The sequence below is a fragment of the Lineus longissimus genome, chromosome 3, assembly GCF_910592395.1.
Source record: "Lineus longissimus chromosome 3, tnLinLong1.2, whole genome shotgun sequence".
In the NCBI taxonomy this organism is placed as follows: domain Eukaryota; kingdom Metazoa; phylum Nemertea; class Pilidiophora; order Heteronemertea; family Lineidae; genus Lineus; species Lineus longissimus.
The window spans coordinates 11,356,612-11,380,610 of record NC_088310.1 but is presented as its reverse complement, the minus strand read 5'-3'; the positions used below and the strand labels follow the sequence as shown (position 1 = coordinate 11,380,610).

The following is a 23,999-nucleotide window of genomic DNA, read 5'->3' as shown; positions in this document are numbered from 1 at the left end:
ACAGGGACTGGACCAATTGGTTCACTTACTGAATCCAAGATGGCGGACCACCAGACTAAAATGCGAGTACTAATTGAAGAGCTTAGAAGTATAATCAGGCTAAGGCACATTTTAAACCCTATATTTGGAGAAAAATGCAAAAATATAAAAAAAAATCTTTACATTCCCTGGAAACACGCAAGTGATGATTTCTAGATATCGCTGAATCATTAAGAGGCACAGATTATATGTGTTGAAAGCATTTGCTTCTTTAAGGGTATAAATACTCCAAAATGTGCATAAACCAAGAAGGGTTGTTACAACTAGTTACACTACGGACTTAGTGATAAGGCCTCGTCCCATCGCCCTTACCGGCCACTACGACAAGTCAATACTCTTGCTGATGATTCGTCATTATTGGTCGTCGCAAAAACAACGAATTGACACAGATATCAACTAGGTCAACCAATCACGCGGTAGTCTGGCGGACACACCTCCACGACACACTTTAGCTTATGTGACTTAGCATGGTGTCCCTGATGCGGCCACTAAAGACATAATGACGTAGATTGTGAAGCTATATTGCAATAAAACTTGCAAAATATGTTTTAAATAACCTATTTTAAGCGCGAAGCGCTACTATGGTTAACGTGCATACGACGTATCCAATGTAAACAATGTTTCTCAAGTCCATGGATTCGTTTCAAATGGCTTAAATTTGACTTAAAATGGCCGCCAGAAGAGATAAACGCGCGAATGAAGCAACTCGACTATTCTGAGCTCCGAGAGAAAACCACATGAATATTCACACTGTTTTTTAATCACACTTCAATTTCAGGGGGTTTACCCCCCGACATATGTGTTTTGATTTTTGAAACTTTAGTAATAATATCCAAAAGATGCTTAAAATGGATATAATCCCGAAATAATGAAGCAAAAGACGGGCAGGCGTTTCGGAAAAAAAATTTTATTTTGAGATTTCAATAAACCTTTTGAACGAATTCCACATGGGCCGTAGTGGGATCCGAAGACACCTTAAGGAGGAATGTATGTTTTTATGGGGTACCATTGGTTTTGCAGATCTTCTGTTTTTTTCTAAAGAATAATCAATATTCGCTAGCAGGCTTTTTATGCTCCCAGGTATGAAGAGGGTTCTATGTTCCTCAGGTTCTTTGTTCATCAGTCTGGTGTTCCTCAAGAGTCAAGTGTCTTCCAGTCTCTTGGCCTGCAAAAACCCTTTCCAACCAATTTTTTATGCATCAACCATTCGGCAACATGTTGGTGCGGGAAAAACCTGATCCTTGACCCCTTGAATATATTACGACCACAAGCAATTGACTCAAGGAAGCCACCAGTACGACCTCGTGGTAGTCTTGCCAATATCATGCCAGTGAAAAGGAAGGGTAATGATGGTTGAGGGTTGCAGTAAGGGTACCATCAAATGAGTACCTCTTCCTCGCTCTGGGTAAACGTGTCAAAGGACTGCACCATCATCAAGGTTTGGAGGTTCCACTCAAGCGCCCCGGGGTAAGCAGCTCAGAAGGACTTATTGAGAGGCCATGCCAATAGGGGGGTTGAGGGGCCTTTCCCCCAATGCACTAGCTAAAACATGTCGGAAGGACGGGGGTGGGGGGGGGGGGGGCTTTTTTTGCCGGATATTAATGATGATGGAGTTGAGTTACTGCTAAAGCGATACACGGAGAAAACTGTCTATCAAAACAGAAAATTGGCGGAAGGAACTATAGCAGGGTCCCCCCAACCTAAAGGCGCTGCGCGCTTACTAGGGCACTGCACTGATGATATTATTGATTTATGTCAAGAAAATATAATTTTGATAACTTTGAAACCTGGTGGACGCTGGTGGACGCTGGTGGACGCTGTTTAGGATGTCCGGCCTATACGTATACGTTGACTTCAGAATTCACCGGCCATCCGCATCAGGCTGCAAGTGCAACTCTGTCAGTCAGTGTCACCCAAACCAGGTCATACCAATGCTGCCAGCGATTCACAGACAACTAATTGACACTTCGATGAGTATTTCTATCACCTCGACATCAGAAAACTTACTGATTTTGTACGGAAAGCAAGCAGTGAACGATGTAAACATTAATGGATGACGGGAATTACGGTGATTACCTCGTTCCGAATGCTCACCATAAGCTTAGTTGCATACAGTCATACGCCTGCAATACTTCATCGATCCCAGGTTGATTATCGGCTAATGTAGCATATCATTATCACACCCCCGGATCAAACCTTACTAATCAAACCTGAAACTATCGAACTGGCACGATATTCGTTCTTTTCTTTAAATATTTGTCGATGGAATCAAATGGAATCAAATGGAATAAATTGTTTGTGGCCGATTTGCACTACTCACACGCGTCCAAAAAATCAACATTTTGCGAATGTACTCGATTTGTTGGAACATAGTAAGCTCGTCCCCTTGTACGAATGTACGTACATATGACCATAATAAATCAATATGAATAACACCCTGGAAAAGGGGCGTGGCAAAATTAAATGGAAAAACGAAAAAAACAGATATATACGATGGTTTGTTGTCCAAAATCACTTCACTAGACACACCTAATATTATCAGTGCAGTGCCCTAGTAAGCGCGCAGCGCCTTTAGGTTGGGGGGAAACCCCCCAAACCCCCTGGTTGGGACCCTGCTATAGTTCCTTCCGCCAATTTTCTGTTTTGATAGACTTTTTTCTCCGTGTATCGCATTAGCAGTAACTCAACTCCATCGCCATAATAGCCGGCAAAGAAATGGAAAATGTCACCCCCCCCCCCCCCCGAAAGGTGTCCAGACTATCGTAGTCTGGGACTCTGGCAGATTCTAATATAAAGTGCAAGCTCTATTGAACTCGCGCAACTGTCGCCATGGAGAGCCCCTCCCCCCCCCCCCCCCAACCCCCGTCCTTCTGACATGTTTTAGCCAGTGCATTGGGGGGAAGGCCCCTCAAACCCCCTATTGGCCTCTCAATAAGTCCTTCCGAGCTGCTTACCCTGGGGCGCTCGAGTGGAACCCCCAAACCTTCATGATAGTGCAGTCCTTTGACAGAGCGAGGAAGAGGTACTCCTTTGATGGTACCCTAACTGCAACCCTCAACCATCATTACCCTTCCTTTTCACTGGCATGATATTGGCAAGACTCCCACGAGGTCGTACTGGTGGCTTCCTTGAGGCAATTGCTTGTGGTCGTACCTGGGCAACCAATTCAAGGGGTCAGGGATCTAGGGATCAGGTTTTTCCCCATCCAACATGTTGCCGAATGGTTAATGCATAAAAAATTGGTTGGAAAGGGTTTTTGCTGGCCATGTTTTAGCCTGTTAGAGGACTGCACTATCATGAAGGTTTGGGGGTTCCACTCGAGCGCCCCAGGGTAAGCAGCTCGGAAGGACTTATTGAGAGGCCAATAGGGGGTTTGAGGGGCCTTCCCCCCAATGCACTGGCTAAAACATGTCAGACTTGAAGACACTTTACTCTTGAGGAACACCAGACTGATGAACAAAGAACAAAAGGAACATAGAACCCTCTTCATACCTGGGAGCATAAAAAGCCTGCTAGCGAATATTGATTATTCTTTAGAAAAAAACAGAAGATCTGCAAAACCAATGGTACCCCATAAAAACATACATTCCTCCTTGAGGTGTCTTCGGATCGCACCACGGCCCATGTGGAATTCGTTCAAAAGGTTTATTGAAATCTCAAAATAACATTTTTTTTCTCGAAACGCCTCAAACGCCTTCCTGTCTTTTGCTTCATTAATTCGGGATTATATCCATTTTAAGCATCTTTTGGATATTATTACTAAAGTTTCAAAAATCAAAACACATATGTCGGGGGGTAAACCGCCTGAAATTGAAGTGTGATTAAAAAACCGTGTGAATATTCATGTGGTTCTCTCTCGGAGCTCAGAATAGTCGAGTTGCTTCATTCGCGCGTTTATCTCTTCTGGCGGCCATTTTAAGTCAAATTTAAGCCATTTGAAACGAATCCATAGACTTGAGAAACATTGTTTACATTGGATACGTCGTATGCACGTTAACCATAGTAGCGCTTCGCAGAAAAGCCTTCGGCTTTTCTGCTGCGCGCTTATGATGCCAAACACAGCCAATGATGCCGATTGCGCCCGAATCGGTCAGCCCTTATGGACAAACGAGGTTATCGCAAAATGAGGTTAAAAAACCCATGCAACTTTAATGGTCACTATAGACAGTGAGCCAATAGTTGAAACAACAGAACCGGTGTCAACCAAACAATCAACTTTCTGATCATTCAGAACAACTGTCGTCTCAGCAGGCTTCCCCACTAACGCATTCGATACTTGTCTACTGGTTTGAGGCTTTACGGTTTTCGCCCGCGGATGCCTCCGTCCGCGGGTTCCTGCCTGTTTAAATTACCAGCCTATTGTTTGATACGGCGATAACACGTAGCAACATTGTGCCCTTTTTTGTGACAAAAATTGCACCGACCAGCGAACGGGGTAGTTTTGCTTTTACCGCCAGACGTTTGTACAACAGGCACAGTAGTAGAAGAAGAAACACCCGAAGAAGATAATGCGTCCTTGGCTTTTGCATTTTCGCGGGCTTGAGTTTTTCTCAAGTCCGCTACTTGTCCTTCTAAGGCCCCAATTTTCTTCAAAATCAGATCCATCTTTTCAACCTCCGGAGCTGTGGAGCTATTTGACAGCTGACTGACAGGCGTGGGCTTGATAACCCCAGACTCCTGCTCCACCGCACGAGCAGAAACTAACAATTTGTTAAAGTCTTCTCCCTGGTCAAAAAATGACGGACGGCTGTCTTTATCTTGTCATGCTTAAGCCCTGAAAAGAATTTCTGACGCAAGATAGCTGCGGCATACTTCCCCGTCCTGTATTCCTCATCAGGGCATCGAGACAAAATCTCTCGAAGCCTACATCCCCAGGTAGTGACACCTTCGTCAGGCTCCTGGGATGCTGCGTAAAACTTTGCCAGTACTTGTTCGGAGGTAAGGACCTCTCTAAACAACCTATCAAAATCAGTTATCACATCATATGGGTTGATGTCATCCCCATATTGCAATAAACACTCGGCGGCCATACCTTTCAATGACCTCCTAATTGCAGTCAAAATCGTCTGCATCGGAAAGCCAACATCTTGCAAGAGACCTTTAGTCTCAACCCTCCATTGTCTGTACGATACCTCGGACTTTTTATCGCCTGTAAAATTTGGTAAACAAGGTGTATTTACAACATATCTGGACTCATTACCGGCAGAAAACGAAGAATGGTGACTAGAGTATAACCCAGAGCGTTTCCGCTCAGAACCTATAGGAGGTAAAGGGGCCTTTGGGGTGCTATGAATGGGTAAACCCCTTCCCTTTGTATAAACCTGACTAGCCGGTGGTTTATTGTCAATAGGTCCACCGGTCTCGGCAGGGTTAATGCCCGAGCCTTTCCTTGCCCTGCAGATAACGTGTTTTAGTGAAATATTTTGCCTAATTGCTAATATGCGGGTTTGCCAATGCATGTTTAGCTTAGTTTGTCATCCAGCAGTTATAGCAGGATGATTATATTTGCAGTGGTATTATTTTCACAATTTCGGTCATTTTGCGTGGCATGCATGTACTACTGTATGATGAATGTGAATAATGTGCTTGTGGTGAGTGAGGAAGTGTTGTATGGATGCATGTAGTTCGGGTCAAGGTCTAAATCGTTGATATGGCATGTTGTTTATTGTTTAAGGGAATAATCTTAGGTTGATTTGGACTTGGTGAAATTATTGTAGACTTGTGTAAAAATTTTGGGTGCAGCGTTGATATTATTAGCTCTCATTCATAATCCATAATTATAATCCATAGTTTAGGTAAAAGATAAGTGAGTATTTTCAATTGCAGAATGCCTTTAGATGACCAAGCCTTAATTTCAGCATTCCCTTTATAATAAGCCATATTGCAATTTCAGTATCAGAGTCCAATCCCGAGTACTTTATTTAACTCGCATATAGATTTCCAGCAGCTCTTATTTACATACAGGTACCAATTTGGAAAAATATATTTGATTTTCAGATTGTTCGTTTCTAGCTCATCAGACTATTATTGCAGTATATTTACATATGTTCTAGAACTTTGTCTACGTATAGTTATAATTTCTTCTATTATGGCCGAGGGAGGCAAAGAAGAGTCACATAGTGACAGAATTGCTATGTTTCACGACATAACGGCGATGTTAAAACAATTGCACCCAGGTGATCGTCAGCAGATAGTAGATGCGTTAAGCAGCACCGTGAGTACTGATGGTCAAGATGCAGGAGAAATAGAATATGTGGACATGGAGAATGTTCGTCGTGTTGACCAGATGCCTCCATTGGAGGATGAATATGTTGACAAAGAGTTGGTTCATCCGTTGTCTGATATCAATAGGGGACAACCACCAGTTAAAGGTACCGGTCGGGGTATTTTGTCATACTCTACCAATAAGCCTAGGCCAACTCAACATAAACAAGTCAAGAATGATATGAAATGAAATGATCCCTCAATATCATGTCAAATCATATCATAAAACGATATACGGTCACAAAAGTTAATGATAACTCAGGGTTAAAGTCAAAATGAAGTTAGAGTAAAATGTCAAGTCAATGAGTGCTTGTCCTCGGTCACAAGTCAAAATCGTCAATCAACAAACGTCTATAGTCCACTGCGCAGTCAATCAAGCGGAAGGTACACGTCGTGCAAACATTACACGACCACACCCATCGTTCACGAAACAAAGTTTGTGGGCCAACTGGCACGAACACATACCGGCTAAAAAACTGCTCGTATTGCATGCAAGAAACTGGCGCTCCTTCCAATATGGCAGCTTGCCATATTTACACGAATACCACGAACAACGTTCGAAATACGTCTAGCGAGACAGCACCACAACTTCAGCGGCATACAAACACTGCATTCGGATCCACTACTCAGAAATTCAACGGAAGAATCAGTCCGATTCAAAATTTCACTGCACTGTCTCAAAATGGAGAAATGTCATGAATTCATGAATTAAAACACTGTTCACACACACATTGGCCCGGCTGAGCCCCCAAAAGATGTTACCCCTAGCTGGCAGTAACTCCGAGTTCTTCAATACGGTGGTGAACGAAATAGAGACGATATAATATATGAAGGTGTTGTTATTCCTTGACCGGTGTGACAGCGGATATAGTCCCCCTGGGGTCATAGTCCGGTAGCATTGTATTTGATCAATTAAGCAGCATGATCTATTGTACCGCTAACCCTAACCAAAACATTTAGCAGTGCGGGCTATTGTTACACGGACTATCAGCCCTAGGACTACTATCCCTTGCACACCGGTCTATATGGCACTGCCGAACACTGGGCGTCAAAGAGATACAAGAGTTACATAACACCAGGTCGTAACATTCAAGATTCCCTACATAGGCCTATACAGAAATATACAGAAATATACAGAAATACTCTGGACTGGCCAGAGACTAAACATATTTATAAATATAACATCCCAGGTAAAGATAACAACTTTACTGCGGATTACAAGTTCACTGAAGCGGCGGGTGTCCAGTTCATCTGGGATGTCGAGATGAAAGTTTACATCTCCAACCAGAAGTAAGTCGCCCGCACATGACGTGAGATCCAGAAGCCATGGTGAGAATTCTGAGAAAAAGTGAGCAGTGTTCAACTTGTTCTTCCGAGGAGGGGGCCTATATACTATCGCCACGCACAGGACATGTGACCCTAAGTCAAAGTTGATACTACATGCTTCGAAACTGTCCATACTCAGACGTAAAGCCTGTTTTGACACTACCAGTGACTCCTTGTGCAGTATTCCCACACCACCATCCAGCGTTATTAGGGCGTGGGAAATGCACAAATTTGTATCCTGGAGGGGTGAGTAACTTCAAATAAAGCATGTCCTTTTCTAGTGATGTCACCCACGTTTCCGTTGAACAAAGTAGGTCCATGTCATGCTCACCAACAGCATCCGGAATTTGGTCACCCTTTTCCCGGACTGAATGCATGCATGGTGGAAAACACGCAAGCCGTCAAAATCCTGTAATCAGTTCTATTCTACTCAACATTTGGAGCTTAAAGACCTGCTAAATTGCTGTTTGCTGAATCTGTCTCCTTGATTCTTGGTACCTCAGGTGACAATGGTCCCGTTATGATTTGTCTGACCCCATTCTACATCTGGCTATGACCCTCATGTAAATCTAAGGCGTATGGAGCCCCGGTTTTTGGATGGCATGTGTGCCATATGGCCAAAACAGTTTTCTCCAGCCAGTGAAGTCTGTTGTGTGCTCTAGACATTGCGCGTGCCTATACATTGTATACACAGCATGTTGAGAAAACGTTGCTAGGATTCACAGCAGGTAGCATAAAATCGGAGGCGGGGCTTTATAATGCGGCTGTTATAAAACGCGGATTCCGCGGAAATCCGCGGAATCCGCGCGTACCTGGTTCCGCTGGCTACCGTCAGATGTAGTGGTAGTCGTTCATACGCTCTGCACGGTCACTGCACGCAGCACGAATTTAGAGAACTAAATCGTTCCGTAATAACTGTATTTCATTACATTATTTTGAGGGAAGGTAAGTACTATAAACAGACACTGTGGACTGAAATACAGACAGGACTGTTATTCTATTAATCACATATACATTGTACTACGGGTTTTTGATACTTTTTTACCAAGGATGAATCGTCGCCTGAAGATGGCTAAAGATGGCTAAATTAGCCCCACTGCTGCTGCCTATAGTCCCCACCGCATTTTTGTATATTCATTAAATAAAATACCACCATGCGAATGGTTAATTGACAAGGACATTTAAATAAGCCTGGTTATCATTTCATGTCGGATTAAACGTAAACTGAATCACACACTACGCTGGGCGATCTTCGGTCCGAGTAGCTAGACCTACCATCGAGAGTCTAAGAATGTTCCAGAAGGGCGCCAATGGCTAATATTCATAAAATACGAGGAAAAGTTTTTACTTTAAACTTCATGTATACCATACATTTACACTAGCCATCTCTGTAGAACAATGTAGTAAAAAGCATATTAGCACATGATATAATTACAGTTGGCTGGCATTGATTACTGTATGTTGGAGCCCTCGACCTAGCATAGATCGAAACACAATTATCATTACATCTGACTACCACTACATCTGACGGTGGCCAGCGGAACCAGGTACGCGCGGATTCCGCGGATTTCCGCGGAATCCGCGTTTTATAACAGCCGTTTATAATGAGCCTAATGAACATTAATATAAAACGCTGTGAACATAAAACTACTGTATGTTGCATACACAGCATGCTGTGTACATATCCTCTTCCTTTTTTATAACAGGACAGCAACGTGTGTATGGCAAGCTGAGTGTCCAGTTATTCAAACAAGATATATTTCTTCAATAACACTTGGTTTTATGGCTGATCAACTAAGTTTATTTGAAAGAAATAGAGGTTTTTTTAATAACTGGACAAACGGTGTGTGTATGGCAAGCAGAGTGTCCAGTTATTCAAGCGACCTATATTTCTTCAATAAAACTTGGTTTTATGGCTGATCAACTAAGTTTATTTGAAAGAAGTATTGTTTTTTTAAAACAACCTATATATTTTCTAAATAAAACAAGTTTTATTGAATAAATGGACATTTCGGTGCGAAAACTCACATTTTAGGTAATAAATTACAGGTTTTGTGTTGGAAAACCAGTATTTTTATCATAAAATATAGGTTTATGGAAAAAAACTAACTTTAAGACGAAAGATAATTGTCTTTTTCACAGATAAACTTATATTTTTTTCAAATAACCTGATTGAATAGGAGAAAATATACGGTAGGTTGTTTGATTTATTTATTTCAAACAAACTTAGTTTTCAGCCATAATACCAAGTTTTATTGAATAAATATAGGTTGTTTGAATAACTGGACACTCCGCTTGCCATAAGCAGTGTCGTCTCCTACCCGAAGCAACAGTATCAACTTTAGCCAAAATGATGATTGGATTTACTTGTCCTGTCCCATTTTTCTCCCGAGGATGAGATTTTATTTCAGCTCATCAACGAATCTTCAAACAATTACGGGGGAACAGATCATACTGTATGGTCGAATGTTAAACTGCAGAAAATTGGACAATTGCCTGTGATAGGTACTGACGATAATATAGATCACGAATTCATCATCGGTGTAGATGCACTGCACAAGGGATCAGCATTTGTGGATATGCCGTCGCAACAATTGACCTGGTTTGGCCATAAATGGCCGATTTCCATCGATCAGCTCACCATTGGTTTAGGTAGCCTTGGCGAACTTACACCAGATAGGTTCAAACTCCCTCAACACGAAGAATGCGAACAACTTCTCAGCCAAGGGGGACAAAAATGGTGTTTGTGATTTTATACTCATGACCATACGAACCGAGGGTCCACCAATCATTCAACAAGCTAATAAACACCATTATTACCGAAACGCCAATTAGTTAATGAGTGCATAGACGAGGTGCTACATGACAGGGTCATCCGACCCAGTTCAAGCCCATGGGCGCGTCACCTATTACCTTGGTGCCTAAGAAGGATGGGACCACAGATTCAGTGTAGATTACCGAAAGCTGAACGATATCACGGTCAAGGACAGATACCCTCTACCTCAAATACAAGATATATTCGACCGGCTTGTCCGTTCTCATCATCTTGAACTAAGATGGCTCCATCAGCATAGTCACAGGCATTGGTATGCAGCTTGTACGGATTTGCAGTATTAGGGACAGCCATGACGTGCGATGATGAGCCACCAGAGGTAGCTGTGATTGACTCGAACGTCTGGATCAAACCTGAGGATATTCCTTAACAGCCTATAGGTGATGCGATGCGACTAATCTATGATTAATGGATCTATGGTGAGATCGGCATCGAAGAGAAACAAGAATTCCACAAGACTTAGAACCAGGGAGCGGACCCGGAGGATCGTCGAAGGTGCACTAAACAGCATGCGCCCACCCTACCAGTCAGCAGCCAAATATCCCCGCCTTCTCCCGCCCTCCAGACATCGCCAAGCTGTGATCGATTGTACCCATCGAGAAGTAGGTCACATGGGGCTTTGGAAGACAAAAATATACCTTGCCCAAGCGTTCGTATGGCTTGGTATGACTAAAGAAGTTCAAGAACGACTGAGAAGATGTCCCATCTGCCTAACAGACAGCAGACGCCGGGTTCATGTTTCAATGGGTGAAATGTCAATTGCTTCCTATCCAATTTTGGTGATTGGCATGGATTGGACCTTTTGCAGGTCTGTTGCAGGCCTTCTGAGTCATAAAAGGGAAAACAAATTTTCAATTATATGTGTGTTTATTCGTCGAGAAATAGTTCTGACACATGTGGTGCATTTACAGAGTTGTGCTGGGTGCTAAGTGCTTGTTTACAACGATCTATTTACATATCCGTGAAAAATCAAGGTTCAAAGAATTTAAAGGTATAACTGAATGGCACCAACATGTGGGTTTAGAAGGTCTAAGTATGCATTAAAGACCAACTTGCAAAGTTGTTCGTTGACTCCGTGTGGCCTCGGGGTGTTGGTGTCCGGAAGTATATTCCACCTCCAAGGGAGGGCAGAAAAACAGAGATGCCTAAGAACACTCAACCACCAGTTGATGATAAGTAGTAATAACAGTAAAAACAATATCTTTTTGATCTGTGCGTTTGTTATGAACTTGATAGTTACAAGCTACAACTCTCAAGGCCTTGGGGCCGGTAGGATGAACTATATCCAAAAGTTACTAGACAAGTGTGACTTTGTTTTGATACAAGAGCATTGGCAGTTCAGCGACGGGCTTCATAGATTCGAGAGGGAACTAGATAACTGTTGTTGTTATGGGGTGTCCGGTATGAACGAAACGGAGTTACTCGTTGGGAGACCGTATGGGGGCGCTGCTATACTGTGGAATAATAGTATCAAGGCTCAGGTAATTCCAGTAAAAATGGATTCAAAGCGAATATGTGCGGTCATCGCTGAACATGCCAATCACAGATGTCTGATAATCAATGTGTACATGCCTGGCGAAGATAAAGTTGATGAATTCCTAGAAACATTACAAAGTGTGAGCGCACTATGCGCTACCGAAAACTTTAACAGCATTATTCTCGGTGGTGACTTTAATGTGGACAGACTTCGTATATTCAGTAGAAATACCCAAATACTGGAATATTTTATAGGTAACGAGTCGCTTAGCTCGGCTAGTAGCGGGCCAAATATAGATTACACGTTTGAAAGTAAGGCAAACTTTGCCCGGTCCAAAATTGATCACTTTTTCGTGTCTGAGGATATGGTTCCGAACGTTTTAACATGCGAGGTATGTCACGAGGTTGACAACCTGTCAGATCACTCCCCAATTATGCTGACAACAGATTTAAGCGTTGATTATGAGGACAATGGTGCGGCAGTGAGAAATGAACCGGTAGTGAACTGGAATAGGGTTTCAGCTACCGATATTCAAGCGTATAAGACATGTCTAGATAATAAGTTGGGCGAAATAGACCTCCCTATCGGGATGTCAGGTTGTCGGAACTTCATGTGTAATGACCACAAAGCCGAAATCGACTATGTTCACGACTCTATTGTTAAAGCATGCGTTAACGCAGGTTTAGAATGTTTACCTGTTCAAGGTCGACCTAAGGACACCCAAAACAGAGGCATTCCAGGGTGGAACGATCACGTTAAAGATGTGCGCGAACGTGCAATATTCTGGCACTCCATGTGGAAGGATGCCGGGAGTCCGCGAAACGGAGTGGTTGCTGATATTAGGAGAACAACCCGAGCTAGATATCACTTAGCTATAAAAGGACTAAAACAACAGAACGTCGCGCAGAGACAAATGCATATTGCCGAGGCCCATTTACAACACGATGATAAAGATTTCTGGAAAATGGTTAACAAAGTAAAGGGAGGCAAGAAACCAACTCCAAACAAAGTAGACGATGCCAATGATGAACATTCAATAGCTGAGAGTTTCGCTGACAAATATGAACAACTTTATTCGTCTGTGGGGTACGACCAGGCAGAAATGAATGAGTTGATTAATTCACTGGACAGAGACATCGGCAATGGCTGTATGCAGAATAAGTGTGCTTGCAAAAGCCACGTGATCACACCGGCAGAAGTCCGCGGTGCGGTTAAACTTTTAAACAAAGGAAAGCATGAAGGGCATAAAATTCTCTTCTCGGATCATTTAATACATGGCACTACAGACTTAGATGAACTTCTGGCTGCACTATTCACGGGTATGCTAACGCACTCATATGTCCCTGAAGCTTTCAAAAACTCAGTTATCATTCCTATTCCTAAAAACACTAGAAAATCTTTGAGCGACTCAGAAAACTATAGGGGTATAACGTTGAGTAACATTCTTGGGAAAGTTTTCGACCACATTGTGATTAAGAAGTGCCCCGGCACGTTTAAGTCATCAGATTTACAGTTCGGTTTTAAAAGCAAAGGTTCTACCACGCAATGCACCTTTACCATGCAACAAACTATCGACTATTTCAGAAAGAATGGGTCCAATGTGTACGCTATGTTCCTAGACGCTAGTAAAGCGTTCGATAGAGTCCAATATATCAAACTTTTTATTCTACTCAAAAAGAAAGGGTGTTGTCCACTTATAGCCAGATTTCTTGCTAGACTTTACGCGACTCAACAGTGTCGGGTAAAGTGGAAAACCGCACTGAGCAGGCCAATTAGTGTTAAAAACGGGATTAAACAGGGGGGAGTTTTATCCCCAATTCTTTTTTGTATATATATGGATGTACTCCTTCAACGATTGGAATGTTCCAAACTGGGATGTCATGTTGGTCACGTGTTTATGGGGGCCTTTGGCTACGCCGATGACATTGTCATTCTATCTCCAATGAAAAGCGGGTTGATGGAAATGTTGAAGATATGCGATACTTTCTCAGTGGAGTATCATGTCACGTTTAATCCCACAAAGAGCATTTTGCTTTTCTACGGTATAAAGAAGCCAAACGAGGAGATATTCATTATATGGAACGGCAGAATTATTGCCCAAGACCACACAAAACACCTAGGACACATGGTTGGCGTTGACGTTAAGGATAACGTCATTAACGATGTCATCGCGGAAATGTACAAACGAACAAACTGTCTGTTATCATTATTCGGTTTCTGTGATTTCGAAGTAAAGTACAGGCTGTTTAAATCATATGTTATGACATTGTACGGTAGCGCTCTATGGGACTATTCTCACCGATCCTTCAGCAGATTCAACACTGCTTGGAGAAATTGCATTCGAAAGTTATTCAGGTTACCCTGCAGAACCCATTGTTTACTGCTGCCGTCTATTTGTAGAGATGAACAGTCCGATATCCAGGTTTTTAAGAGATTTGCGAGATTCTTTAAAAGCTGTATGAACAGTGAAAGCAAGAGAGTTTCAATAAGTGTCGAATTGACTCTTCTGGGCGGAACGAGTGCATCACGAAATCTGCTGAAAATATGCGACTTGTTCCAGTGTACTATAGACAACCTACCAGTAAAGAAGGAGACATTTGAGGAAACGGAGCCTAACGGACCAGTAATTAGGGACCTATTGAGAATGCGCGACCGCTGGGATTATTCTATTCTAAGTAAAACAGAGATGGAGCAGATGCTAAATGTAGTGTGTACAGATGAGACTTGATTAAACTGTATGTAATAACTATGTTCTTATTATAACGCCTGTAATTGCACAAATATACATGTACATGCACCCTATTAACTCACTGTCTATTGTACTTCGTACGAAATAAATAAATAAATTAAGACAACAATAAATCCAAAAAAAATCGATTTCAAGCAATGTGGTTCGTTTTCTTTCAACTTTTATTCCCAGACCACGCCCATCCTACAAAAACGAAAATCTTCGGGAATCTTCGGGAATCTTCGGCGATGACGACAACAAAGGAAGGCCGAGCGATCTCTCTCGGGAATATCATGGCGGTGCAGTGCATTTGCATGTGAATAGTTTCTTGCGATATCATACGAAATATCAATTGATATGGTGAATAGATGTGTTTTGTTCGGCTGTAGTGCCACGGCCGATGCATCGAGTGCTCTTTCGACGCATTCATTCCCGAAAAAACCAGCAATTCGACGTCAGTGGGTGAAGTTTGTACAAACAACGAGAGCGGACTTCGTGGATCCGAAACCGACCAACACTTCGGCCGTAGTGTGCTCAAAACACTTCACTGACGATTGTTTTGAAGTACCATTATCGTTTGCCCAGAACGAAAGTGGGTTTCAGAAGAAGTAAGCACATTTTGATTCTGTAGCCCTAATAAATTCCTAGACGCAGCTATCGAAATATTATTGTGTTGAATACTCAGGTGAGGTTATGTGGGCATGTTGGCTACATCACTACATGGTGATTATGATACATAAGCCAGGCCTGACATTGACATGGTATTCATGTGGGCTTGTGGTATTCGACTCGATGACTCGACGACGCGATGGCTCGATGACGCGATCGTTGCTATGGATTTTGCTAAAATACGGAATCCCATGATCCTGGTCTCCGGGCTACCGCTGCAACAGCAGAGGTTTTAGCTCGGCCTTCCCATACCCAGCTACGGTATGTAGAAGGATGTGCCCCCCCCCCCAGCCATGGCCACTGAAGATTGGTCCCCGCGATTGATTTTGATATTTAAAGGACTCGCGGAAGTTTCATAGCATGCAAAATGACCGGAGATTTAATTGACAAACAAGCTTCTAGTGGCCAATGTCAGATGTCATGTGGTAGTCTGTCAACAATCGGAATTTCGCATATGTGCAGTTTTTTAGACTCAGTCACTCAGTCCCTCTTCCGCCCCTTGACATCTGCCCCCCCCCCCCCCCCCCCCAATACATCAGCCCCTATACATGCTTTCCGAAATTGGTGGCTTGCATTGGAACTAACTTTTTCCCCCTTGTCCGTCATTAAAGGCATCCAAGTGTGTTGGTCAACCATGACTATCTCCTTTGTCCCTCCACCACAGGCCTAGTTTCCCCTTATGACATCACTATTTCGGACACTCAGCGCCCCATTTCTGGAAAGGTGTATAGGACATTTAATATTGCCGTGCTGAACGGATATCCAGAGCCAACCTTGTCTCCAGGAACTCGCGTGTCATTTTAACATTGGAATTTCTGCTCGTAAAGAACCTGGGTAGGAGGTTGATCTGAACCAGCTATATTTAGGTGTATTCAGCTGTATTGACGGTAAGCTTGCATAGCAACATGGCGCATGGTTTTATCAAAAATGCGAACTTGTAGGAAACGAAAAATGGTCGGATTAGATACGGTGAAAACAGCTGGAAAGGGGTTGGTAATGATCGGTTCTTTTTTATTTTCCTCCACTTATGATTCTATGTATAAATTACAGTCCAGGCAGTGATATTCTTTAAAAAGATTCCAACTTGATCGCGTCATCGAGTCATCGCGTCGTCGAGTCATCGAGTCGAATACCACAAGCCATTCATGTGGGCCTCTTCACTATAAATGTAGCAAGCTACAGCCAGCCAGTGGAGTCGGCTGTAGCCATGTAGGTTGTGCATATGCATAGGGCCTTGCATGCAGGCAGGCATGGTCTAGTAGTCTTGTGTGATGTGTCATATGACTTCGTTCAATGGTTATGACATTTCCACTTGGCACTCAACTACATGTTCTTGTTAGACAGTTTGCAGAGCAAACCATGCTCAACCGCATTGTATTGATAATACACCATGACTTTTTAAGGTGCCGAAGATTGAAGAAAGATGCAGTGCCTACCATACCTTCTAAGAACCTTCCCATGAAGCGTGTATCATCAGAGATGGAGTTCAACTCGAACTCGATCTCTGATGATATAGGTTCATCAGACCCATTCTCGAACTTCGAGAATGGGTCTGATGAACCTAGGCCTAGCACAAGCAGTGGTGCTGTTGGTGGAAGATCAGCTTACAAGAAAAGAGAGAGGAAGAGGGTAAGGTTTATGTTCATGTCCTGAAAACATTGTATTTTGTTGTTGTATGGCCTGCCATGTCCTTCCTCAATTTTAGATAGACATACTTCCTTACACTGCAGTAATGTTTTTTTCTTTCAGTTATTATTGCAGGTACTAGATGACAGCAAGCCCGCAGCAACTGATGAGCAGCAAGATTCGCCAAATGAGCCTAACCCAGATCTGGATGTATCAAGTTCTTTACCTGAAGCTGAAGTCGAGTCACCTCTAATGGTCACACCAATATCTCTGCCACGACTAGAGGCATTTACTCCAGTCATTCCGAGATCTGAGCCAAGATCAAGAGGTAATTGATTAGACGCCATGACCATACTTTCAAGTGATCATAATACCACCCCTCCACACTACAATTTCTAAACTTCATTTAAATGCCAAGAATATATTATGTATACTGGTAGTGGTACATTGGACAGACATCTTTTCGTATTCTTTTTAGGACGCCCTAAAAAGCAGACAACTGTAAGATCAAAAGCAACTGAGTGCAACATAGCTGGACTGCCTCCATTGACTCTGTTGCCTCCCAAAGATGCCCAAGTACCAGATGTACCAGATGAAAGTGTAAACATCCAGGGGAATTTGCCGTCTCCAGCCAAGTTGATTCCATATACCATGCCAGCGGATGTGTCTTGGGGAGCGGAGAAATCTGAAAGTGGGGAGAGCTTCTTTGATGATCCCTATGATGTTGATGGGGAACCAGAAGAGGAGAAGATTCAAGATTTGTGAGTATTGTTCATTCTTAACCCTTTAGATCCTGGACATTTTTTTTGTGGTTCCTCGTATTTCCCTGGAGCATTTCAGCAATTTTCACCGAAAAAAGACCCACAAGAGCCCCCCCCAGTACCAGCCAGCTACTAAACGTGATCATTATTTCATCAATAGACCCCTAACAGGCCGAAAACCTGCTCAAGTAAAAATGGCGATGGTGTCGCTTGAAATGTGGTACATACTGGCGGCCGGTTAGGGATATATCGACGAAGTACTCCGGACGGATAGCGGCCGGTTAGGATCTAAAGGGTTAATGACAGTTGTGATAAAAATTATAATAATGGTATAGGATAATAGTTTTCAGAATAGAACAGTGGTGTCAAACAAATTCTTTCACATATTACACGGCACACATGGCTGCATAAATAACACGAAGTGAATGTTTGTATATTTCAGGACAATAGATGATGATGGTGGAGGTGAAGAAGCCAAGGGCAAAAAGTATGTTGTATATGAAAAGGAACTCCTCGATCTGTTCTCAATATGCCGCATTTGTTGTGTGCGTGGGGCAACTGCAAAGATATCGACAAGAAATGGGACTTCTATAACAATCGAACAAGACTGCCTATCCTGTGATGGTACGAATCATTGGACAAGTCAACCAAAAGAAGGACCTATCGCAGATGGCAATATTTCCCTGTCGGCTGCCATCTTGTTTGCTGGTGCGCTCCCAACCAAGGCCCTTCGTGTACTTGACTTCTGGGGTGTCCAAATCTACACGAAGGACACATACTTCACTCACCAGAAGAAGTATCTCCACGGAGCAATCAGGAATGTATGGGGGAAGCAGAGTGAAGAAAACTTGGCAGCCCTAGAAACTGATGCCTCATTCGCCGGAGATGCTCGAATTGATTCGATGGGGCATTGTGCCAAGTACGGCTCGTATAGTCTTCACGACACAAGAAGGAATGTCTTGATTTTCACAGAACTTGTTCAGGTATTTTAACTATGATTTTATACATTGATATTATCGTACATGCAGTTTGGCAATAACTTACTCCATAATGGCATTATAAGAATTGCCAGTTAGTCCTAAAAAGAATGGTGATACCAATCTGAATCACATGACATTGTATTTCTTTAGAGTACAGAGGTGAAGTCCAGCTACCACATGGAGATCGAGGGTTTGAAGAGGTGCCTGAGTAAAGTTGAAGCGGCCAAGCCAGACTTGACACCATCTTTGGCAACTGATGGACACCTTCAGATACAGAAGTGGTTGAGGGAGACGAAGCCAAATGTGACTCATTACCTCGATGTATGGCATGTCGCAAAAAGTAAGTTGGGTTACTGATATAGATGAACCATTGCATCTTCCTATACTGTAGTTGAATACAACTTGGAAAATCAACCACAGTCCATGTAAGTTTGTATGGGTTTGGTTGAAGTTTTTTTTAGCCTAAATGCAATAAATTCAGAAGAAGAAGAAGAAGCTGACAGCCTTGGCCGCCATGAAGAAGTTTGCCCAGGTTTCAAGGTGGATTCGAGGCATCCTGCATCACTTATACTGGTGTGCGGCTACAAGTGATGGAGATCCAGATATGCTGGAGGCAAAATGGTCTTCAATTGGCAATCATTTGGCGGACATCCACAATCATCGCAACCGTATCGTTCCGAAATGTTTGCATGAAAGTATTGTGAGAGATTGGTTTAAGCCAGGTAATTCAAGCTAAAATACTTTAAGAATTGACATTATTTTTTTCCTTGCAACATAATTTCTCCAAGGTTACTTGAGGACATCATCGACCACTAGACATATGCTAGCTAGCAGTACATCGTACTCTTCATGTAAAATGTCCGCATCATGCACAATATTTATGTCTATTTCTGTTTCATTAAGGCACTGAAGTTTTTGAGAAGCTGGTAGACATCCTCTTGTCGAAGACGTTGATCAAGTCTGTGAGGAAGCTTAGTCCAGATGGGCAGACATCTACACTGGAGGGGTACCATGCCACAGTCATATATTTTGCACCAAAAATGTATCACTTTGGATACTTAGGCATGAAGAACAGGCAAGTCTCACTCACAAAAGTCTTCATGTTTGTCGAGCTTTCAAATTGTTGTACCCATCAATGTAGTTTTTTAAAGCCTACATAAGCATAAGCATACATAATTATGCCAAACTGACTGCTCACATTCACATGTTAATATGTTTCTACTTGTAGGCTACAGTTAGCTGGACTCCACTTCAATGAGAACAGTGGCAGGGACCAAGCCAAACTAAAGAATGGGGAAGAACAATTCAACATTTCATTCCCCAAATTCAAGAAGGGAGGCTTTTCAGTGAAACGTGTTCTGACCAAGTGCACATTCAGTAAGTCTGTATTATTTTGTTCTCAAAAAATAGGCCAGGTGAAGGAATCTATGATGTTCACCTGCCGATGAGTACCATTTCCAAAGTAAAACTACAGGGTGGTCCATGAAAAGTGTCCCTAGCCAGTCTTTCAAGTGAATGGGGAAACGCTTCAAAACATCCTGTAATTAGAATGTGCTGGCAGTTTTCAAATGAACACATGTAATTTGAAATATTGACCAGCCCCTTTTCCTAGGTCACCGCTGACTAATTGCTGTTCATCATCACAACTGTCTTTTTTCAGACTATGTGACTGAACTTCAGAAAGAGGTGTGCAGAATCATCCGAGCTGGAGAAATCTGTCAGAATGAAGAACCCCCACCCCCACTTTCCAGTGCCTTCGAACATCCGGATAAGCAGGAAGCCATCAACAAATACCAGAGTGGAAAACGCTACGTGGAGCATGTGGGGAAGTAACTTGTGTTGGACTTCTAGATTCCTGTGTAAACTGTATGTGGTGGGAGCCAATTTGGTTTGACGACCATCAAGTTGAAGCTATCACAAATTGCATCCCCGGCCTTGGGCCTAGTCATCATTGATTTTGTACGGGTCCTGTTTAACAAACATAACATCACCAGTATTGGCATTTTATATGAGCAATGTATTTAAAATTTGAAACTTAAAAATTTTGTACAGATGAACAAATACATGCAACTGAACACAATATTTCTTGTTCGTCAATGTCATTGTACTTGTAGTCAGTGTCTAGTAGTCGAGTCCCCTTGATGAAAACCTCTGAATTCAGCATCCTCCTCGAGTCCGGGGGGCATGAACTGTGCCCTTATCCGACTCACCGCACATGATGGCAAAACCACACGGACATCCCGCCCCAGAAACCCCCAACACCACCTCGCTAACTGTCTGTAGCTTATGTGCCGCATCCTCTTCTCATACGGCCAATCATATGCTGCCCGACCATGCTGCTGTCTGTATTGAAGCCAGGCCACCTGCAGGACATGATGGTCCAGGCAAACTGACATGAATCCTGGGTGTTGGATGATACATGTCGTCCCCTCGGCCTCTATCTCTGCCATCTTGTCTTGGACCCTTTGGATCTCGTGGCAGCACGTACATTCATCCTCTTTTTGCTGGATCTGACAGTTGTCGCAGTGACACCTGAAATGATAGCAATATAGGCCTGTATTTATCATATCAGTGACAGTGACATTGTAGTCATGAGATTAATAAGCAGTGTCATGGTAGTAGTACTTGGTCGACTTTATTCACGAAGTAAGTCCACGCAACGTTAATAAGAGTACACAAATCTTTTGTGAGTTGGGATTGAACAAAAGGACACCCGCAAACGGACAATAGCTCATGCACTGCGTAAAGTCATGAGGATTTGTGAATATGGTATACGGTACCGGTAGGCTATAGATCACGGCCGTTAGACAACAATGTGCCTTAACAATTTATTTGATCACATGACTCCTGTGGAATCTCCGATCTGATTGGTTGATCTGCAAATATGACGCCTTCGTGGTAATTTGCATGATTTATGAAGTAATTTCCCTTGACCAACTTTGAACGCGTCGATTATGATAATAAAAGGGAGGGACCCAAATCGGAAGTGAATAATAATTAGGTCATGTGCCAGGAATGGTTACTGCGTAATCAGTTTTTTGGTACTTCGTCAACTGGCGGAGAAATTTGCTGATGCGCCAAATCCCGTGCGAGTTTCTTCGCTATTTCGCCGGAAAATCAGTTTAAAACAGGTAAGATCGGTTCATATGCCAAGAATTCGTACATGGTTACGAAGAACCCATATCGAGATACTCTTATGAACCAAGAATAGAAACTAGCAAGGCTTTATAAACGTAAACAGAATGATGAAAAGGGAAAATTATATGGTAATTTCTTATCTTGGTGGTGTATGCTACAATGTGGAACCAACTACACGGCTCGTCGATGGTGTAGCAGGAGATTTGCTTGACCAACTTTGAAAATCGCGAGCCCGGGTCTCCTGGTCGTATTCCTTATTATATACCAAGCCACTTTGGTTACTCAACCCGCCGTTGGCGCGGTGGTCGGCAGGCTATTCATAGTAACAAGACCGAGGGATTTCTCCACAAGTAAAAATTACCTAGCTCACGGCCGTGAGATAGTTGGCGATGGTACTGGTAGGTAGGTAGGCTCTTCATTTATAGTGTTCAGTGGAGACAGTGCTTGAACAGTTGAAAATGATGGCCTCCGTCTCCAACATGCTGGGCACGGGTGTCTAGATAAAACAATAAAACTGTAATATTCCATACCAGTCAAGATTATCTCGCCTCGTTGGCCGCTGTTCTTCTTCTGCTACTACAGTACAGCTGCCTGCGCCTGTACATGCTCATGCTGATGCTGTACTTCCACTTGTTCAGGTACGGGTTCAAACATGTAGGGTTCTATCGGTCCAGGAACTGGCTCTGGATCCCCAACATCGTCGAATAACTCATCACCATCACCACTATCGTAATCGGCAGCAAGAAATTGGCTGAGAGCAGACGATGAAGTACTGCAATCGCTACAAATTGATGAAGAATCGCTTTCGCTGTATGCATTCGCCATGTTTTGTTTGGTTCTGATATTCCTGAGATGCCTGAGATGACGTCACTTCCTGTCTGGCCGACGAGTGATTTTTCGTTTTCGCAGGTGGCGGGATTTACAATTTACAAAAGCTGATTATGCTGAACCTGCTAAATCAATCATGTTGGGATATCAGTGTATACCTTATTTAGTTAGTAAACTTGCCATTGTATAAAAAGAATGGTTTTGAGAAATCAAAAGCCGTTATACCTTTAACTAGTGCACAGAAAATCAATCATTTCTGTTAATTCCCTATGATTAAACGCCGCATCCCCTACGTCTCGCATGACCATCAATTCGCTAATCTGTTCCGCTAACCTATTTTGCCCGTTCTTATCATTCACTATATAAAAAACCCTCAACATATCTCCCCAGCTGTCCACATTGTTCCTATCTAACCCATATTTTGCATACAACATGTTGACACTTCTCCCCAGTGAAGATTCACTCCCCTGACACACAAGTTTAAAACACAAGCTGACAAATACATTCTTAGATGAAGGCATACCACCCATAAAATTCATTAACCGTTTTTCTAATTCAATTTCAATACAAAAGTCGTGAACAATGCACGGCAGTAAATCATTGTGAGTCCTGTATGGTAGATTTAAAACCCGTCGCAGACACTTCCGCCACGCAACAAACAATTCCTCCATATAAGGCTTGTATGATATTTAGTGGAAAAACACCATTTCAGCACATCGTCAACGAAACAGAAAAAAAGGTATCTTTACAGAAAAAGGCCAAAAATGAGGCCAATGGCATTATTGATGGATGACACTGAAAATTAAGCGATTTTTAGGATTCTATGGGCAGTTTCCATGCCTCAAAAATTGAGAGAAAGTGGCACAGTCAGGCAGGAGGATTGACAATCAATACTCACAACATCTTTGTTTGGCTCAGAAATGTCACTGGACCTCACAAATTCATCTTGGTCAAGGAAGTATAAGCCTTCGTGTTTTGGTTTTGCCACGCTTTCACCAGAAGTTTTCTTCCTAACCAGACCAAAATTGGCATCCATTGAAAGAATTCTTGGATATTCATCCTTCTGCAAACAAAACAAAATTTTTGAAAAATACTTATGATGTGAACTAATATATTTACAGGAATGTATTTTAAGTTGATTTCTTGATGAAATAACCAATGGATCACAATTAACTTGTTTCTTTGATCCAGTAATAATATCATCCATACAGGTCCGTACAAACATTGGAAGTATATTTTGTCAGGGCAACACTAAAACTGTGCTATGCTATTCTGTTGTTGTACAGGTAGGGACAGTTCCTCGCCTGTAAATTGTGAGAAACAGCGACAC

At 42.6% G+C, this 23,999-nt stretch overlaps 2 protein-coding genes and 1 long non-coding RNA gene across 3 annotated transcripts in view; 2 read left to right on the top strand and 1 right to left on the bottom strand.

Moving 5' to 3' along the window:
• Positions 1–23,662, bottom strand: part of LOC135485036 (uncharacterized) — a 35,021-nt gene extending 11,359 nt beyond the window's left edge. The window contains exon 1 of the mRNA XM_064766763.1: positions 23,568–23,662. The gene's annotated coding sequence lies outside the window, so the exon portion shown is untranslated. The remainder of the gene's footprint in view (positions 1–23,567) is intronic.
• LOC135484275 (uncharacterized) lies at positions 16,734–17,672 on the top strand. The gene is made up of 4 exons (XM_064765591.1): positions 16,734–16,965; positions 17,086–17,290; positions 17,441–17,619; positions 17,655–17,672. The coding sequence occupies exons 1-4, from the start codon at positions 16,795–16,797 to the stop codon at positions 17,670–17,672; spliced, it is 573 nt and encodes a 190-aa protein (XP_064621661.1). The 5' UTR covers positions 16,734–16,794.
• On the top strand, positions 19,403–20,730 carry LOC135485749 (uncharacterized). The gene is made up of 3 exons (XR_010446625.1): positions 19,403–19,425; positions 19,932–20,080; positions 20,364–20,730. It is a non-coding gene; the product is annotated as an uncharacterized LOC135485749 (long non-coding RNA).
• Positions 23,663–23,999: the final 337 nt, after the last annotated feature.

Excerpts from the sequence above, each read along its gene's own strand:
- LOC135484275 (XM_064765591.1), top strand. The coding sequence starts at position 16,795 with ATGAAGCGTGTATCATCAGAGATGGAGTTCAACTCGAACTCGATCTCT. Across the intron at positions 16,966-17,085 it reads AGAAAAGAGAGAGGAAGAGG|TTATTATTGCAGGTACTAGA; the intron begins GTAAGGTTTATG and ends TTTTTCTTTCAG. Across the intron at positions 17,291-17,440 it reads ATCTGAGCCAAGATCAAGAG|GACGCCCTAAAAAGCAGACA; the intron begins GTAATTGATTAG and ends TATTCTTTTTAG.